At 38.9% G+C, this 19,596-nt stretch overlaps 1 protein-coding gene and 1 long non-coding RNA gene across 7 annotated transcripts in view; one reads left to right on the top strand and one right to left on the bottom strand.

Annotated features, from left to right (window-relative positions):
• The window catches only part of LGI1 (leucine rich glioma inactivated 1), a 32,067-nt gene that overhangs the window by 588 nt on the left and 11,883 nt on the right, over window positions 1-19,596 (top strand). For 2 of the 6 annotated variants that reach the window (XM_051800575.1, XM_051800579.1), the window contains exons 2-3: window positions 17,740-18,188; window positions 18,565-18,636. In XM_051800575.1, coding sequence (XP_051656535.1) covers window positions 17,998-18,188; window positions 18,565-18,636 — 263 coding nt within the window. In that variant the 5' untranslated portion in view covers window positions 17,740-17,997. Of the gene's footprint in view, window positions 1-14,907; window positions 15,001-17,227; window positions 18,198-18,564; window positions 18,637-19,596 lie in introns of those variants that run through there. The other 4 variants (XM_051800580.1, XM_051800578.1, XM_051800582.1 and 1 more) reach the window with 4 other exon arrangements.
• Window positions 7,715-14,412, bottom strand: LOC127476987 (uncharacterized). The gene is made up of 3 exons (XR_007906801.1): window positions 14,288-14,412; window positions 12,190-12,255; window positions 7,715-8,274 (listed from the first exon to the last, which is right to left on the bottom strand). It is a non-coding gene; the product is annotated as an uncharacterized LOC127476987 (long non-coding RNA).

Genomic DNA, 19,596 nt, shown 5'->3' on the forward strand with positions numbered 1-19,596 from the left:
CTCGGCACGGCGTTCTGTAACTCCGACTCTGCTTTTCGATCACATCTCGCAGCTAGAAGGACAAAATGTGACCCAGTTTCTCTGTGAGGACCGACGGCAACTGGGCAATAGAGTTTTAGAGCCTGCGGGTTGTATCAGAGAGAGGAGCTTTATAAACTGAAAGTGTTTTCTGATAAGGTAGCTGGGAAGTACCAATCTTCAGCATTAAGTCATCAGATACAGCAAGTAGCTGTCAAAGTGTTAGTTTCCCATCAAACACAATACCTGAACCAGCATTTTGACTGCTGAGCTCTGAAATGCTTTAATCAATCCATCATAGATACTTTCTTCTGGACTGCATCAAAGTTTCCATTTGTGTTATTGATTTGGATTCTTAAACCACAGATACACTTAATACAGGGAAATACTTAAAATACTACTGCTGTCCTTGCAGTATGCAGAGTGTAAAATACAAGTTATAGGTAGTTGCTGTTACACAGTATGGTGATCACACACCATAGTTGACAGTGTACCTCTTTACCTTGGCTACCAAATCTCCCTTTTAAAAACAAAAGTATTTTTTCTACTGACCTAGTGTTTGTGTTACTCATTATGTTGTTGCTGCGAAGGGATATAAAGGTGATGCTAGTGTCCCACAGAAAGGAACTGAGTGGGACTATGCTTATCTGAGTGTATGCAGTATTCTGCTGAAGTCCTACAGAATGTGGCCCTTTTCCTCTAAAGGGCAGAGACTTGCAAAAATGGAATTCTCCTAATTAATAATTTAAATATCTCAAAATAAATAATGTATACCCTCAAAGCTGTAATAGCAGGCATCTTTTTGTTGTTCCTGTCTTATGGAAATGCCAGACTGCTTTAGTGTGAATGAATCCTGACATGATTCTGGAAAATGGGCCAACATATCATTGATTATGCACTTTGAAGAAGAGTGGGAAAGGTAGAGGAAAGATTTACAATTCTTGAATCTCTTGGCATTGTGTTGTGGCCACAAAAGCCTGCATATAGAAAAAACAAAGTTTCTGGGACAGGAAAATTCTGCAGTGAGTCCAACTATAGCAACTGCTGTAGATGCTGAAGTTATTTTATAAACAGCTTTTCTCAGAATAGCGGCTAGATAATTTCATCTTGCTATGCTATGCTTTTCTGATATCTGTGTTGCTTTCAAATATCACCCGATTGCTTTTTGTATATGGGCTACAGTAAGCTACAGCTGGGGAACCGGATCAGAAATGGCCTCCCAAATAAATTAGAAGTTGGAACCGAACCTGTCCTTAGCCCCTGGTATGTGCATCATAGTTTGCTCCTGTGGGAGTATGTCCACAGTTTAAATCCAGCAACAGTATGCTTTGACACCAAGAAGGCACTTCTCCCATATGAGTCCCACAGGACTGGAAGATATGGGAAAAAGAAGAGAGAGGGTCATAACTCTTTACAGGGCAGGAGGTGCTATGGTTTTAAGTTGGATTTCAATGATTGTACAACCAAACCTTAGAAGCACAGCTTTCCTTTACAGATAAATCAATCTATGGGTTAGCTGCCGCTGAAGAGAGCATTCCTCTTCTTGAAGTGGCCCCGGTGCTCATCTGACCACTTCTGCTGAACTGCAGTATTTAATTTTCTACCAGCCTAGCTCCTGCGACTGTCCTGCTGTGGTGTCTGACTAATAGTGGTGGGGCAAAAAAAGGTTAGGATGCAGGGATGGGACAGCAGTGAAGGAGGAGATGAGAAAAGAGTTGCCCTTTCAGCAGCAGCTCTCTATTAGATCACTTAGCAGTAGTGTGACACAATCGTCTTAAATTACAGTAGCCCTGAACTTCATGGTTCACAAAGGAGACATCACTGTAGTTTTTACTTTAGTCCTGCCCTAAATCTAGAATGAGCGAAGTGTATCCAAAAAGCTTAAATCAGACATGGTACATACATGACAGAGATGCAGAATTCAAAGAATACAACATACTTACTGAGCTGTTCCTGAAAGCTTCCAGTATAGGAAAGTTCACAGCATAAATAGCTTAATCTATTAACCTCTTAGGTATAAAGGATTTTTTTCTACTATCTAAGAAAAATCTTCTTTGTTGCTACTTGAGATAATTTCTTAATGCCCTTCATTAGTTGATAGAGGAAGCAAGAATTGATCATCATTTGAATAACAACTTTAAAAATTGGAAGACACATATGCCCACAGCCTTCCCTCTTTGCAGCCTAAGAAAGTACTTTAACCTTTCTATATTGGTTACATTTTGGAGAACTCTTATGTTCTATTGCTCTTCTCCAGACTCAGATTTCTCTATATATTTCTAAGAAACAAAAAGTATAGCTGTTTAGTCCTTAACAGTGTTTAGCCAGGAAGAAACACATCAGCCTTCCTGCAGAAGATCTTCTGATAAAGTTGTTTGAACTCAACAGCTTCTGATTTGTTGAATCAAAATTAGTTTGGTTAGCCAATTAAAACATTGGTCCAATTTTTAATGAAAAAAATCAGGAGGCTTTGCCAGCAGGCCTGAAGAGGCAGCTACCACTGGTATGGAGAACAAGGACAAGACAGTCAAGCACATCCATTTTAAGAGCTGTTTGCAGGGGACATACCTGACTACATTTGAGTTTGATTATGAGACAGTAATGTGGAACGATCAAGAAGGCTAGTAAAATTGCAACCTGTCCTGTCTAATCTTTCCTTTTTTCTCCATTAAGTCAGTTATTTTGTTGACAAGTGAGGAAATTAGACTTTCTAAAATTATTTGATATTGGCACCTTCCTATCTTTTACATGTCTATGAAGTAAGTTGCCAAATCATTTATTTTCGTGTCTTCATAGTGCAAACAGTACCTCAGCATCTGTCATGTTCCTGATTTTTATCTCCTTCTATCTGAAACCCCCTAGTAATTTGTAGAAAAGCAAGTAAAACTAAAAATGGATGTTCACATATGCCAGTATGTGCCACCACATTCAGTAAGTGTAGTTTTTCATTTAGATGTACCCGTGTACAAGTTCAGGGCTGCCCTGTGCCTCCCAACAAGCCCTGAGGAAGGTGTACACTTCAGTCAGGCAGCTGACTCCCAAGCTTAAGACTTTCTGACAGTCAGGGAAAACAAGTGGGACTGTACAGGAGGAACAATGGCTCATGCTTACCAGTTCCCATCACTGGTACTGGTCACTCCAAACTGGTCATTAAAAGACTAGTCATTTTGTAACCATCTGGAGGTTACGTGAGAGAACAGAGTGTTGCAATGCACGTTTATTTTGTCAAGTTCAGTAAATGGTGTGTTCCACAATTTTTTGTCATACAAAGAATATCAAATGTGGAGCTTAACTAGCCACTAGATGTCAATGTTGCTGTGCTAAAAGGCAAATGCAGTTTTATTTGTTTGGCTGATAACGTAATTTATTCAAGAAAAGCACTTCTGTGTTTAAAGTTATTTCCAGTATAGAGTCAGGTACAAAAAATAATCAGAGGCAAACCCATGCTGTGTCCATTATTTCAAGATCAGCTGTGCAGCTATATGCTATTTTGAAGTTGCAATTACCATTTCAGTGTGTAATCATTGTTAGAAAAGTGCCTTTGGAAAAGCAGCATCTGATTTATCATCAGTTTCCTTCCTAGTTCCAAAATCCCAGACCTTTGTATGAGTAATGAAAATCATTGTATTGCATTTTAGTTGTTAATAAGATAAAATAGAGTAGTAATATGATATCTAATCCTATTACAAGAGTATCAAATTTCCTAAATTCCAGCTATTGGTGGACATTTTCCTCTTAATTACTCCTGTTAAACATCACTGGATATCAATGTCAGATACATTGTGTGGGGACAGAATTTCTAGAACACTAAGACTTCCAATATGAAAAACAATTTGAAAAACATAGTTCTTTTGCAAAGAGAGCCAACAGATGATGGCATTTCACAAGGCCATATGAGGTAGAATTTGACCTGTGGACCTTTGTTACTCCTGGCTCCTGTACCTCAGGGATGAACAAATCACTGCCAGTCTCCACAACCACTTATTGCCTAATGCCCTGAAGATGCTGGTTCTGTTGTCTGTCTACATAGCATTTTTTTGAGACCAGAGAAATTAGTATTATAAACATTAATGAAAAGCTCAAGAAGAGAACAGTGCACATCTCAAATTCCAGATTAAGCTCATTCTGCTGTTTGGATAAAAACAAGTATCAAAGGATTTTATTAAAAATGAAGTTGAATCTTTCTGTTCATCTGAAAATCTCCCAAGAAGTCAAATATGAGGAAATTGCACCCTTATTCTCAGCTGATCAGTTTGGTAAATAGAATCCCAGTTTAGGCCACAATGTTAGAAAATACAGCCTAACATGATTTATTCCATTTGCTCCATCTCCTACGACACAGATAAGGCCTTTCAACTTTACACACAATTCACAAAAAGTTTTTTTGTTATTGTTTGCAGAGGAGCAGCCTTAATCTTCATTATTATGGACTGAAGTAGTTTAAGTCCTTCTCAACAGTTTATTTGATGGTAGCATCAATTCCACTCTTAACATGCTAAAGAATCACAGATACACTATGGAAGAAATATAACTGTTTTAACTTCTAACATCTATTTTAGTTTTCTTGACTATGACTACAGAGTTATGTAAGAGTCTTATAATTATAATATCTTGAAAACCAGATTGTTTCATTCATTCATTTTGTTGCAATTAAGGGAACACTTTGAGCTCAACTTTGATCCTAAAACTTGTGTACTTCAAAAATATCATTAAAATAAAGTTGTCTTCGAGCCCTTATTAGGATGTATAGTGTAAATAATACTAGTATGCTCCTGTAAAGACTGATTAAGTTATGGAAATAATAAATCAGACTTGCATAAACAAATGGTTCTTGGAAGCAACCTTCCATGTTATTTCTAAAGTTTGGGATTATTTTTGCAAAATGGAAAGAATTTTACTTGATAAATCCCCTAGAGATATATTATGTAGACTTCTGTCTAGTGTCCTTTAATTGTCACTGCTAGTGCCACATTTGTTGTGTGGCAGGTAATTTTGGTCTCCAGAGCTTACAGTCTGGCAGCTGTGCTGAGAACAAAGCTCACTAAAAGATTATTATGTAGGCATGCATAAACAAGGGTAGTGACTTCAGCCTGTCAGGAATTTAATTAAAAAGTAATTACCAAAATATACAAAATACTACTTCTTAGTTTTATCAACCTGCAATGAAATAGGTGGAATACAGAAACTAACTCCTCCACTGTGTTCCAGTTTTCCTTTGAGGAGATTTTAGAAGTTCATTATGCTTAAATTCCCTGAAGTATGAACAATTTCCTAAGAGAGCAAAGAATGCTTAATCTTACTTTTATGTCTAGATCTTCTATGGTGGAAAGTGACTGATGGCATTCAATTACATAAATACAAGAAAAAGGGAAATCTTTTCCAGTTTAATATCAGAGTTATTATATAAGATGAAAAATGATAGACAATAGTTAGCAAGAGAAGGAAAATATAGTAATGTGGAAATAAAAAAACCCCAAACAACTGACAAACAAGCAATGTACTTGTTTTCTTTAAATTATATTGTTTCCCAATGGATTTTTTGGTGGCAATAAAAGAATATGTGAGCAAAATTACAGTCCATTGCACATTTAAACCATAGTGGAAACGATACACATTCTCTTGTTCCCTGACATGCATTTTTGTGCCTAATGTCTACCATGTATGTATATTCATAATATTCACTTATGAGAATTGAGGAAAAGTGCAAATCATTGACAGTGAATGTTTGGAATCTAAAGTCTTCTATACAGAAGGGTGACCCACAAATCATGATCTTCTGAATCACGGAAGCAGTTAAGCACAATTTATGTACCTAGTATTCAGCATAACCTGGAAAAGAAAGGTGCTTCAAAGTCTGAGTCTAAGATAAAGTGCAATAGAGAAATAAGGTCTCATTCCTACATACATGTTCCAAAAAACACCTGTTTTTTGGAGATATGTTTCCTCTTAATTTAGAAGTTGAGATCTTAATACAGGAATCAAGAAGACCAGTCCTACAAACTGTATTATGCACCTGGTCAGACGTGTTCATCACAGTGTTTCCCAGTAGTTGACCTAAAGCTAAGAAAATATGTCAGAGATTATTTGCAGTATACCGTGGTGTAGTCAATTGTTCGGAATCTCACAGACAAATTTTAAAAAATAAGGTATAGGAGCATAATATGATGTAATGATGACAGTCACTTCATCTTATTATATCAGTAGGATTACTTACTTAGTAAAGTAGTACAGTAGCTGCAAGCTGACAGCATCTATGTTGAGGTGATCAGTAGCTGATCCTTCAATGGAAACTCAAGGGTACAGGGATATAAAGAGGCTGCTCTGAGCAGTGAAGTAGGATGAATCAGTTAAAAATTCCTATTTCACAGTTTTTAATGAACATACTTTTAGAGTACTGCTGTGAGACCTCATTTAATTAATAATACCATTAGCCATTCTGCTAGAACTAACCTTTTATTAGTAAAAGTATACTACTGATTGCCGGGTTTTGGAAATAATAGGGATTATATTTCAAATTAAATACAATTTTGTGTTATTTAATCAGCAATATCATTCACACATAAAGTACTGAAATACTATCAACCTTTCTATTGAAAGTATTGCCAGAATACTATTCATTCCATGGCACCTAAGTGGAATGGGAAAGATAACTATCTTAAATGGGAATAATTACTCTAACTTAGTTACAAATATCAAGTTTTGTTATATAGCCAGCAACACTGAGCTGTGCAATACCCACAACTCTAGAAGTGAAAATGGCAGACTCAAAAAAACACCGAGGAAAGTATCTACGGCAAGTAAAAAGAAATATTCCTGCTTGCACCCTGGGGGAGATCGTGCTGCTTGCTGAAGCCACATTCAATTTGCAAGTCAAAACATTAACAGTTTCATATGTAGATGACTGCCTTTCTTGAATGGAAATAAAACATAACCACATGGAAGATAAGGGTCAGGATGTGAAGTGGGATTTGAGTGAAAAAACATTTCCTTTAGCATTTCATTACATCTTCTCGCAAGTTTGCATTACACTGGCCTCAAATACACCATTCTTAAAAGATGGATTGTGTTATTTAAAGTTATGTTAGGATCTGGTTTAATATATTTTAACAATCTTTCCCTGTACAACTCTTATTTGAACCTCAGCCTTAACAGGGTTGGTATTTGGCAGGTTTCTATAATATGAGTCTGTTAACAACAGGAAAATACTATTCTAACCACCTCATTTATCTTAGATGTGGTCATAATCCAACCACAAGTTTTAAGAGCTAGAAAAATTGGTCTTTTGAGATGAAACATTGAATTCAGTTTCTAATACAGACCTCCTGAAGCATAATCTTTATCATATGCTTTCCTGTTGAGTTTCAACTTTTCATTGTAATTTTCTAAAAATCACTAAATTTTTAAAAAAATTAATGTGGCTGAGGAAGTTTAAGATATTCTGTATACAGACATGAACCTGTTTTATTACATGTCTGGGAGCTAATGTATACTGTGGAATGAAACATCCATATTTCTATGCAGGAGTTACTTTAATGGCCAATATTTTGCCATCCATTATTTCTTGAAGCTTACCCTTTAATTCATGTATCTTACCTTCACATTCAAGATCAGATTGTTATACTTTGAAAGGATTTTACTACATTATGAAAGAAAAGTAAGTTTTATTCAGATACTTGCTTATCTCCATTAATCCAATCGTCACTATCCTGAAAGGATGCAACCAGTGATATTCTCCTAACATAGAAAAATTATTTCTAAAAGCTGGAAAACATTTTGTGATGCCTTTAGTTGCAGAATATAGAGATAAATATATTCTGGAAAGAGTCCTCAAAACTTCTACATGTCCAAGCTTGGTAAAATAAAATCTTTCCTATGATTCCAAACCTTTTCTTAGACAAATTTTGTAAATGAAGGGTTAATAATCTTAAGTCAAATGACACTTAACTATTGCAGACTTCCCTGTTTTATGCAGTAAATGAGTTGGAAGGTTATGTACAAGCATTTTTTCACTTGCACTATCCATTAAATTGTAGACAGGAAGGTACCCTCCAAAATTAACATTAGCTTTGTCAGTATTGTCACAGGACACACAGCCACAAGTTCAAAACAATAGCAGTTGTTGTAGTACAATTTTTAATGCCATTTCATTGCTTTCTTGAAAGTAATCAAGTAAATGATGAATTGTCATCCTTTCCACTCTATAGTGAGAAGACTATTGAAGCATTTTGATATTTTCTTACTTGAAGACATCAATGCCTGCAGAAAAATATGCCCATACAACAGACTATTAAATTGTTTTCCTTGTTAAAAAGAAGCTAATGTGCCATTAGTATATGAAGGTTCTGTTGTACTGTGATCTAACACTACAGTATGAAAAACAAAGCCTTAAACTTGCGATGACATCCAGGATTTGTATGGATTTGCAGTTCAGTGCAGTCTTAAAAACAACACAGATACCCCAACCTCAGAGCCCGAGAGTCTTTATGAAAGGGCATCACAGCTCTGGTCACAGCTGCCTGTCAGCTGCATCCACACGGATCCTCCATGTCCTCGGCAAAGAGGGATTTAGCTGTCTTTGGAACATCACTCATTTGGAATCTATAGCAACCCTCCTCTAATATGCGAAGCTATTTTTAGCATCAGGGCAGCCTTGAAAACAGCAGGTAAAGCATGAAAAGAATGAATAAGTGGTTGTGGTGCTCGCCTGTGAATAGAAGCTATATATAGCTCATGAGAGAGATCTTAATATATATAATGTGTATGTGAAGGGGCATCTGCCTCCCTGAGGGGAGGCAGGGGCATCAGAATATACAGCATTATTACTACTCCTGACCTGATCAGTTATCTAAAAAGTTACTATTTCCAGTTGTTCTGTTCAGGAAAATAAATTGTTAATGGAATCAGGTATCTTTGATTCAGTCTTTACTTGCAAAGAATGTATAGCCTTCATTTCCCTGAATGAAGAGCAAATTGAACAGCAGGAGACTATTTGCAGCTCCAAGCTCTTTTCAGCCAATACTTGCTCGAGAAGTTCTCTAGAGACATTTCTCAAGACCCCCTCTCCATGTCTGGAGGCCAAAATCTGTGATGTCTCAACGGTTCTCTTGAGTTCCCACTCCCGGTTTTTTGCTCTTCTCTCCTTCTCTTATATATTTATCCATTTGCTTCTATAAAAAATTCTTAGGAAAAAATGCCACATGTGCCTTTGTTTAATCAGTAGTGTGTGCCATTTATTTAGCTGGGGAGCTATATTGCTTCATTGAGGAGTTTATTACTTCTTACTAATGCCTTATATTGAGGCTGGGAATTAGGCCCTCCAGTTTTAATGACTCTTGCCTAAATCACAAGGGGAGCAACAGTGGAAACTTACAGTTGCCTATAAGTGATTGGTGTCTAAAAAAAAAGTCAGCTGTATGGTATTTGGATTGTTATCTTAGAAAAGTGATAATTAGGAAGCATTTTGAACTCAAAAGATGAATGTTACTATACTCAAGGTAGGGAAAATCCTTTAGCTTCTGAGGAGTCATAAATAAAACATGTATTTCTCTGCTGCTATGAAAATTATATTTAAAACTGCAGACAGTTCTTAGATAAAGATGCTGTATTGGTTTTGTTCTCCCACTGCAGAGGGAGAGGGCCAGCAGCCAAAAGAGCATCTCTTCTTAAAGCTGTACTGAGTAAATAACATGTTTGCATATGAGCAAACAGATGTGATGGGCTTCTTCTGCCCTCCAGAGTCTCCTCTGCTGGGGAATGTGGTTCATAAGGAGAAGGGAAATTCAGCTTGGTGCAGTATCTTATTTGATGGAGAATCTGTGCTGGGCTTATGCAGTGGCAGCGTGCCTGCCATGGTGTAGGGTGGGGTGTCAGGCAGATCTGGCATTTGCTTGAGGTAGCAAGGATTAACTCTTACTGAATAAGGTATTTTTCCAAATTTCTTGCATTGTTAAGAACAATAAAAACATCAGTAAAATACTTATGGAGCTATTACCAACAACCCCTGAAAATGTTTCAGCGCTGATCCAAATCCCTGCTTTGTAAAGCATTTTGATTAGCAATGATGAAACAATAATATGTGTTTGATGAGGCATGTCCTTCTTATTGTGCAATTTATTATGTCAGTGGCACTCCAGCAAGGCTTTTACTCGAACTATTTCAGTGACTTCAGTGGCACTAAGATTTCTTTCATTTTGAATTATTCAGTATGTGAAAACCTTGTGTTTTTAACAAGTAAAGACTCTCCTCAAAAGCCTGTTGTCTCTGCAATGTTACAAATAAATTTCCTATGTACATTTAAATAAATAATATTTTGTTACTTTTTTTCTGTCTGCAAAATGACAAGGAAAACTAAAGACAAGTTTATAAAGATTAGATTAATTCTTCAGGGAGCCACTGCCATGAAAAAAGTACAGAAGGGCACGTAAGATAGCACAGGTCAAAGAAAGGATTTTGTAACATGCCGTCTGTTTTTAATTAGCGTCTTGACAAACTGGAAGAGTTCAAACATTTTTCCATGAAGAAATGTATCACAGACTTTTCTAGCTGCCAATTAAATGGCATTTAGCTACAGTGACAGTAGTATGTTGTTTTGGGTCTGTAGAAAGCACTCGCTCACGCTAGAAAATCTGGGACATTTTGTTTTGGATACAGGGTTCCTACTGGACTGGATTTTCTATCCCTCTTATGCCTCCTTCTGTAGGCATGAAGGATACCTTCTATGAATAATCTATGAATAACTAATAAACTAAGAAATAGTGCAAGGAGCCAGCAGAGATCATAATTATCAAGTGTCAGTTTGTATACACCTGTTGAAAGTCTGTCCTCTGATCAGATAATCACTTTTAAGCTATGCTAGCTAAATACTAGGGCATTTTATGACGTTCCTTTTTTGTCCATTTTTGGTACAGACTGAGGTACTTTGTCACCAGTTCTGTTTTATGGTTCATTTAAATGTTTGTGAGCATTTGTAACATAGAACTGCCCTTCAAGAGTGTGGCTCCCTATACATTTTTTCTAACTATGAAACCAGTGCTCTCTGCCCACTTCAGCTGCTGGTTCTGGCTCTAGCAATTTTTTTTTCCGAAAGACTTGGGCTTGTTTAGGGTTTGATTTGTTTTCTTGTTCTTTTACCAAATCATTTATTTAATCCAGTTTAGAGAATAGCATTGGAGCCAGAAACACCAGTAGTGAGCTGTGGAAGAGAGCAGAATCAAGAGTACTTGGAAGAGTGGGTAAGAGAGAAACCATCCCATTAAGGAAAGCATTGCACAGAAGTACATTCTTAAAATCACCACACCTGTTTCTTCAAAAGTCATGAGACCATTTCCAATTATAAATCAAGCATAGATTCTCTCAGTAGTACCATGTTTTTAATGTCTCATCTAGCTATGTAGGGGGGTGAAAGGCAAAAAAGTAACTTACATATTTGAACAAGACTTTTCCTCCCTGAGAGGTTCATATAGAGGCCACTTACAGTAGGATGTATGCTATGTGATGAATGTGATGCTGGTTCCATTGAAGTGGATGGGCATGTTGTCTGTCTCACAAGTGTCCCCATTTTCAATATGTGAGAAGTTGATCTTCCCTGAGTATAAATCAACTACAAGCAAATCTTCTTGAAAGTTTTCTTGAAAGATTGAAAAAATGCAGATTTCTGCACCAAGTGGAAACCTAGTGTTCTTTTATATTGTTTCTTTTCTTATACTTCCCCCTGTATTAGGTGCGGTCTCAGTTCGTGCTGTGAACCATGAAGTAGCACAGCTTCACACATCTTTGAATTGGGCTCTGCTTTGCTCTTGAGCTTGTATGTTTGGTCTTTCATTTCCCCCCCAGCTCTAAATATCCATTGTTAGGATTTTCAAGGCAAAACAGAGACAACAGAAGCAAAGCAAGAACGATTTGTTCAGGTCTAGAGAAAAGTGGCTGGTAATCAGGACAGCAGTTAACTTCATGCTACTGGATTGTGTGCTGCAAAGCACACTGCTTTGTAATAGAGTTTAGGAGCCTTTCTGAAACCTGAGAAAGCAACTGGTCCCAGTCTGCTGGGAAACAGAATGCAGGATCTAGGGAAGAGCTGAGGAATCCCAGCTCTGGGATTTATATAGTGGCCCAATTTTATTTCAAAGAGCAGGAATAGAGACCCCCAGGAGAAACTGGGGGTCAATACATTACCAGATCAATAAGACTTGTTCTCATGGTGAAGGGTCAGTCCAGTAGAGATTATGTCCATGATCTGACCTGAAAGACAGTTAATGGGATTTTCTGTTTGGTAGTTTTGTTCTTTTTCTTTACTTACATAAGGTAAAGCTACCAAGTTATGACACTGATTTGCCTGCACTGGAAGATAGACCAGCATGTAGCAGGCATCTCACAGAATGTGTAAACCCACTTAACATTAGCAGTATTGTCAACATCAGCTGTTCAAAGATGATGGATTAGGTTTTTAAAATTTTGTGACACTGGCTTAAAAGCCATGTGATGTCAAAATATATTACATTTTGGATACTTCCTATCTAGCTTCTTAGCCTTTATCCCTCTTGGTTACCCAGGAGGTTGGATGAGGTATTCTCCCAGGGTCCCTCTCAGCCTGAGAGAACCTTTCAAAAATTGCAAAGGGTAGAAATCCCATATCTTTAAAGTGTCTTCTGAGGCAATTTCTAATATTTTCTATTATTTAAAAGCCTACAATTGAAAATGAAACATCAAGAATCATAAAGATGTTGAAGGTCCTTGTTTGCAACAAAATAAAACCTAAACATAGATTAATTTTGCCTGGCTTCTCTTTGAATGAAATACATCGTGCATGTTTTTCTTAAAGAGAGATCATTCAGATACCACTACATCTTGTCTGACATACTTTTTGTCATCAGTCAATTTATGGTGTACCTAAGCCAGCGAGCAGTTCTGGAGACCCCTTCACACTCACCAGGTTATGCTCAGTGGAGTAGGTGTTCTACATCACTATGCAGTTCTGGCCATGAGAACTAAGACCTGACTCACATCAGAGGTGATCACTTCTAACTCCATGGTGAACTGTGAACTGACTACTTTATGCAAGGGAAAGGAGACCACCCTCCAAGTTTTTCTTTCCTCCAAAGCTGGCAGCAATTAAGTAGCCATTTCCTCAGCTTTTTGGCGCAGGGACTGGCCTGGTTGTCCTGCTTTTAAGGAAACTCTGTTGGTATAATAAAGAAGGATACCCATAATACAAACCTGTATAGACAGGATAGGGCAAAGTCATCAGAATTTTCCAAATAAAAAGTTTTGGGCAGCCCTGTGATCATTCCCATAGCTCATCTGTGCGATGAGCTGTTGTAAAGGCATCTCAAGTTTTATGCCTAACCTGCAGAAGGCCTCTTCCTGGCAATGGCTCTTGGTGCCAGTCTTTTCAGAACTGTTTAGAATTCACAAGACTTAGTTTTGTTTATTGAAAGGACAGCCTCATTCTCAGCTGCTTTAAATTTGCCATTTGCTACAGAATTTGTTAAAAGGGTGGCACTGAGAGAGCAAAAAACTGAGACTCATGTTTGTAGGAGTCTTTGATCTCAAAATCCTTCTGCTCCAAACACAGTGGTAACATAGCAATGACAATGTTTTGCTCTTTAGGAGATCCTTGAATACTGGGTGTGATTCGGACTATTGCCCATCTGCGTGGTGTAATATTATGGGCTGAACACCAAGCACAGTAAAATTCACTAAAGTCTCATCATTATCATCATCAGTGGGTTTTGGATTAGGCTACATATGTGCAGGCAGCTCCTCCTGAGCAGAAAAAAAGGCAACACAGTTTTCTAAAAGCAGGATGAAATTAAGGACAACTCTAACAGTATATGTATCTGCAAAGGGAAATGTACTGAGCATGAAACCACAGGAAGCTTATTCAAATTTTGTAGTATGTTGGTAGTAAAAACATAGTGGTCTAATACAAATATGCAAATATAGTCATTGGAACAGAGTTTATCTCTCAAAAATATTAAATATTTTTTTAAATAATTTTTGGTTCTATGTTGTGAACATTTGTGTTTGCTTTCCTCAAATATTGTAGCAAACAGGTTTACGTGTAGAAGTATTCACATTTTAACCAGATATTGGAGAACACTTGCTAAAAATGTATGCTTAGTAAATATTAATAATAATAAATGCATATTTTTGCTCTAGAAAGCAAGCCACAGAAGTTGTGGTAACACTGCCTGGAACACAGGCAGTGGTGGGTGGTGAATACCTCTAGTGAGAGCAAGCCAAAGTAGCTTTAATTTTTACTGTCAAATACCTGCACCATGCTTGTTACTAGATGGTTGATTATCATCAAAAAATGTTGTTATCAGACCATTTGGATACACTGGAAGAAACAAGCTGTTTGATACCACGTAGAGAGCCACCGCGTGGGGAACGATGAGTCGCTAGGGCGTAGCTGGCTCAACACCGAAGAGGCGAAATATATCGGCAGAGTCGTGCAGAAGCACCGGGGCCGCCCGGCTTGGGGCCGGGCGAGCCCTTCCTTGTTGCAGCGAGGGCTGACATGGCGGGGCCCCGGCGGTGAGGGGCGGCCGCGGCGCTCCCTCAGGCCCTTCGGCCGAGGCCGCGGCTCGGCGGGCGCCGCCCGGGCCCCGGGTTGCCGGGATACGGGGCCGCGGCGGAGCGGCGGAGCAGGGCCCGTGCCGGGCCTCAGCCGGGGTCCCCCTGGCCGTCCCGGAACATGCCCGCCCGCCGGCCCCCTCCGCCGCACCGCAAGGTGCGGGTTTTTCGGCCAGAACGTCAAGTGATGGGAAGCAGACCGAGGAACGCATCCACAACTCCCTCATCCCCCCTGCTGGAACCTTGCTGAAAGAAAAATAAATGAATTTTGAATCCATTATGCCTACTCAGTACCTGAAACACCCAGAAAGACAAGCAGAGAGCGAGAGCCAGGCGCTGGTCCGTGGGCACAGCAGGCCACTGCCTGCTCCGCCGGCCAGCAAACAAACAGCCATGGCATTGCAAAGGGTGAGCCAAGTGTCGCTGGGGCTGGGGAGAAGCTGTGCCACTGGAAATCCACAAACCAGTGTGGTTTTAAACTACCACATGGCAAGAAATGAGATGCTGAGCTTGGCAGAAAAGGCCCCTGGAAAATTATGCCTGTCTTTTGATGGAGCTGTTATTCATAACATTTGCAATTTTGGAAAAAGCAGTTGTTTTGGCATGTAGTTTGGAATAGAAAGCTAACTTCCAGGCGGTTCTCGGCATGGACAAAATCAGAGTCAGGTTACTCCTCTGCTGCAGAATGTGCTTTTGTTACTGAAAAAAAGGCTACACTGCAAAGTTTTCAGGAGGTTCGCAATGTGGTCAGAGTATTAACTAAAGAGAAATGCTTAGGTAATTGATGGTGGATTTCAGTGAATGAGCCAAAGGAAATAAAACACGGGGTTTCACCATCAGTGGCAAAATATTGCCATGGCAATGGGTAGCTTTGCCAGGAATAAACAAACAAACAACAACAGGCCTCTTCTCTTTCAGAAAAAAAAGTTAGAGAATTTTCTGTTCTTACCTCACCAAGTCTATGCCATTGGACATCTGGGAGGGGAGAAGATGGTGTACCCTACTTATGCAAGTCCCACAAATCCAGCTCCCTTCTCAGTTATACAATTAGATCATTTCCAGAGCAAGAAGTAACCTTTATATGCAGGGGAAGGCATTGACATTTGCTTAATAATTATTTCAGTGCTTTGGTTACTGTAATTCTGTACCATTTTCTTACAGAAGGTGGAAGGGCTCAAAAATAACACAGGTTTCTGTCATTCTTAGATGAAGTCAATTCTGCTTCAGGAGAATTGCTGACTGCTGACAGGGAAGATTTTCTTAAGAGCAAAAACATGGGCCCTCACTTAAATTAATAAAGAGCTTTATAAAAAGACAACACAGACAGTGAGGGAGCTGAGAAAGCACGAGCTGCCCTTTCTTCCACAGGCACGGATGCCTGGCGGGAAGCCACGCACAGGCACTGCAGTCCTCTCCCAGCAGGGCCTTTGAAGGTGGCCGTCTGCTTCTGAAAGCTTTCTGGACATTTTTGGCTGCACCCAGTCCCTCAGAGGATGCAGCCCCACCACCTGGTGTGAGCTCTGTGCACCTCCTCTCATCCCAGGCCGACAGACCTCAGACACTGCCCAGTCAAGGATTCAGCAATGTTGGGGGTCCTGCCTTGTATCCATTCAGCAATGTTGGGGGTCCTGCCTTGTATCCATTCAGCAATGTTGGGGGTCCTGCCTTGTATCCATACACTGAGTTTCTTGCAGTTTGGTAGGCTGTTGTTCCCCTTTGCCATATGCACCCATAGCATATCAAATTCCTGCTGGGCACCCATATCTGGATATGCACTAGGGCCTTGCTGGCATTGTTCCTGAGGAAGACAGACATGGCCCAGTGTTGATCTTGAGATTTCATGGCCTGTAGAGCAGGAGTAATGGGCCAGAGCCAGGTGGTCCCTGTAGAATCAAGGGAGAGGTAACCAGAAGTGTAGAGAGATCTTATCAGGAGATCAAGCATCTCCTGGTGAGGAGACAGCATCTATGTGAGCCTGACTGTGTTAAATGTCTGTACCACTGGGTTGACCCTAGTAGGCTTTGTGAGCTGTGTAATGTCAACAGTCCTACAGAGAAGTGTTAAGACCCGTTAGAGTTTGCAAAACTCTTCTAATAGCAATCCTATATTGAAAACAAAAAATTATCCCATATGGCTTTCCAGCCATTTGGCATTCATTAGTTTTGTCTTACCATTCTTAATATAATAACACTTAGGTGCTGCTTAAGTTCTCTATGAAATATTTATTGTAGTTTACTGTAAAGTGGTCAAGCTGAGAACTGTATCTTACAGGGTACTCATCCCACACCTTGCACTCATTTCAATTGCAGCCTTCAGGCAGTATTGTAAAGATTCATCATTACCACCAAGATCCTTCCCTATCCTGTCACTTTTCAAAGAAGGTCCATTCTTAACTACATGTTTAACACAACTGGTGTTTAAATAACAATTTTCCTTTTTTCCATCTAAAATGATCAAAACAGTTTCCAAGCAAATAAATATTTTAACTTGAACTTCAAATTAATGTTGTCCATATTGAGCTGTGCTTGATCCACTTTATTTAACCAGTGCAGGAAACATGTAACAAATAAGAAGGGTTCTTTTAAAAAAAAAGAAAAAAAAAGGCAAAAAAAAAAAAAGCTGCAGTTACTTGGGGTCTTATTTTGCGTGAGAAAATATTTTGTTTAGGAATGACAGTCATAGGCATTCTCTCATACATTGTAATATTTTCCATGTGTGGCAGCTTGTTTTTCAGTGGTATAAATATGTGCAATAAGGGCTAAGGATAAAAATTAATCTAACAGCTTCTGCAGCAATGCTTTTGATGGTTTCACTCGATTTCATTTTCCTGTGGATACTGCCGTTAGTTCTGCTGCTTGAAATATGTGAAGCATAATTCTGAAAGGTTCACGAGGTTGTAGGGATCCAGTAAGAGATGACTGATTTCTCCCCCACACACATACACTCCACCCCACACCCACTCACCCACCCACCAGCAAAACATAATGCTGTACTATTTTTGGTAACAGGGAAAGGGCCTCCCTGTGAAAACAGAAAGCAGTGTATTTCTCAGTTACATCACTTTGCAATCTAATGCTGTGTTGTGCTCAGTGTTTTTGTGGTGATGCAAGTCTTTTTTTTTTTTCCTTCCTTTTTTTTTCCCTTCAGCCGGTTGGATTTTCCCCATCTTACAGCACCTCGCAGGTCTCTTCTCTGAGCAGTACGTTGCCTGAGTGAGTGGAAACATACAGATCAGCTGCAGGTTTCTGTCTACAAAAACAGAGTGAAAGAGAAAGAAAAGGGTTGGGAAAGCAGAGACAAATATTGACCTGGACTTATAGAAAGACATCCAATGGCTGAATAAAGAACCCTGTTCATGTTTTGGGATATTCTTTCAACTGGCTGGAACGAGAGCGGATCAAAAGAATGGGAAATGCCAGCAGACCCTTTAGAAGAATTGCTTATTTCTTATGCCTTTTATCTGTGCTTTTGCTGACTGAAGGGAAGAAACCAGTGAAGCCAAAATGTCCTGCCTGGTGTACTTGTACCAAAGATAATGCTTTATGTGAAAATGCCAGATCTATTCCTCGCAGCGTTCCGCCTGATGTTATCTCACTGTAAGGGCTGTAAGCATTTGGTTATTTAATTTATGATTTAAAATGAACTAGAATGTGTGGTGTTTTCAGTGCATACAGAAGGATGCTTGCTGCAGGGAGTACCTCCAGCATTCAGAATCATCAGCTAATGTGTTAAAATTGTGTTGCATCTTTGAATCCTGATTTTTATATCTCTTTCATCTGTCTGTCTGTGTATGTGCACACATCTCATTTTATACCTTCTTCTGTACTACATGAAACCTGCAACATTATTTTTTGAGGGGGAGTATTTTTTTTAACTAATATAAGAAGATTTCTCTGTGATGACCAGATCAGTATTATAACCATGGATATATGATGCTACATTAATATATGGTTGTTTTTTTCTTCTTTACAGATCCTTTGTGAGATCTGCTTTTACTAAAATCCCAGAAGGGAGTTTTTTGCTCACACCATCTCTGCAGCTTCTGTGAGAAATATTTATATGATACAGTTTTTGTTATGAAATGTATATGTATTCATAAATATTTTAGAAAGGGTCTCAGTATTAATTTTATAGGAAACATCAGCAGAAGATTCATTAGATGATAAAATACAAGACTTTTTAGCAATTTGAAAGTGCATGTTTAATTTTTTCAAAGTGTTTCTACTTAGTATTTTGCAAGGCTATCTGTTGTCAGTGCTACTTGGAATTATTACATACTGAAGCTTTTGGTGACAGAATGTTTGTTATCTTCATTATACTTTAATTAACATCATAGTAGGGACTTGAGCATTGCAACAACTACTCTTGTTTCTTTTCTGCAGTCCTGGGACCTGCTCCCAGTATAAAGCTCTCCATTTGTAACTCCCATAGACTGTGAGCTCAGAACCCCTCAGATCAGGCCCCTCATTGCAGTGGGACAGATCCTGAGGTCCTTTTCCATGTAAAATTGCCATTGACTTCTGTGGAAGTTTAGTCACTTCAGTGGGAGTTTTGCCTTCATAGCACCTGGATTTGAACCTGTTTGTTATTTCATGCCTAAAAGTAATGAAGATTTTCTTCCAATTAAAAAAATTAAAACAGCTACTTCAAAATCAAATACTGCAATGAGGTATACACAGAAAAAAGAATATTTTGGGATGTTTAACTATTAGCTGCATTTCAACATAGGATTTTTACAGGCTCACGAGCTTTCCTAGAAATGTGGGCATATGATTATGTAATTGTGAGCTATACAGAGGTAGAGGGGGTGTAACCTGAACTGTTTATAGTGGATGTGCTGCCAGGCTGACACACACCCAGATTTGTCTCAGAAATCCGGCAAGACAGACTCCCCGATGTGATCAAAATGAAAATCGGATGTCTGTCCCAAGCTGACTTCCCGTGCACTCTGGATGTGGTCAGAGGTGTAATGTTGATGTATTGGAGCCCTATGACTGTTAAATT

This window comes from Manacus candei, unplaced genomic scaffold, assembly GCF_025592945.1.
Source record: "Manacus candei isolate 608988 ecotype Guabito, Panama unplaced genomic scaffold, ASM2559294v1 h1tg000050l, whole genome shotgun sequence".
NCBI lineage: Eukaryota > Metazoa > Chordata > Aves > Passeriformes > Pipridae > Manacus > Manacus candei.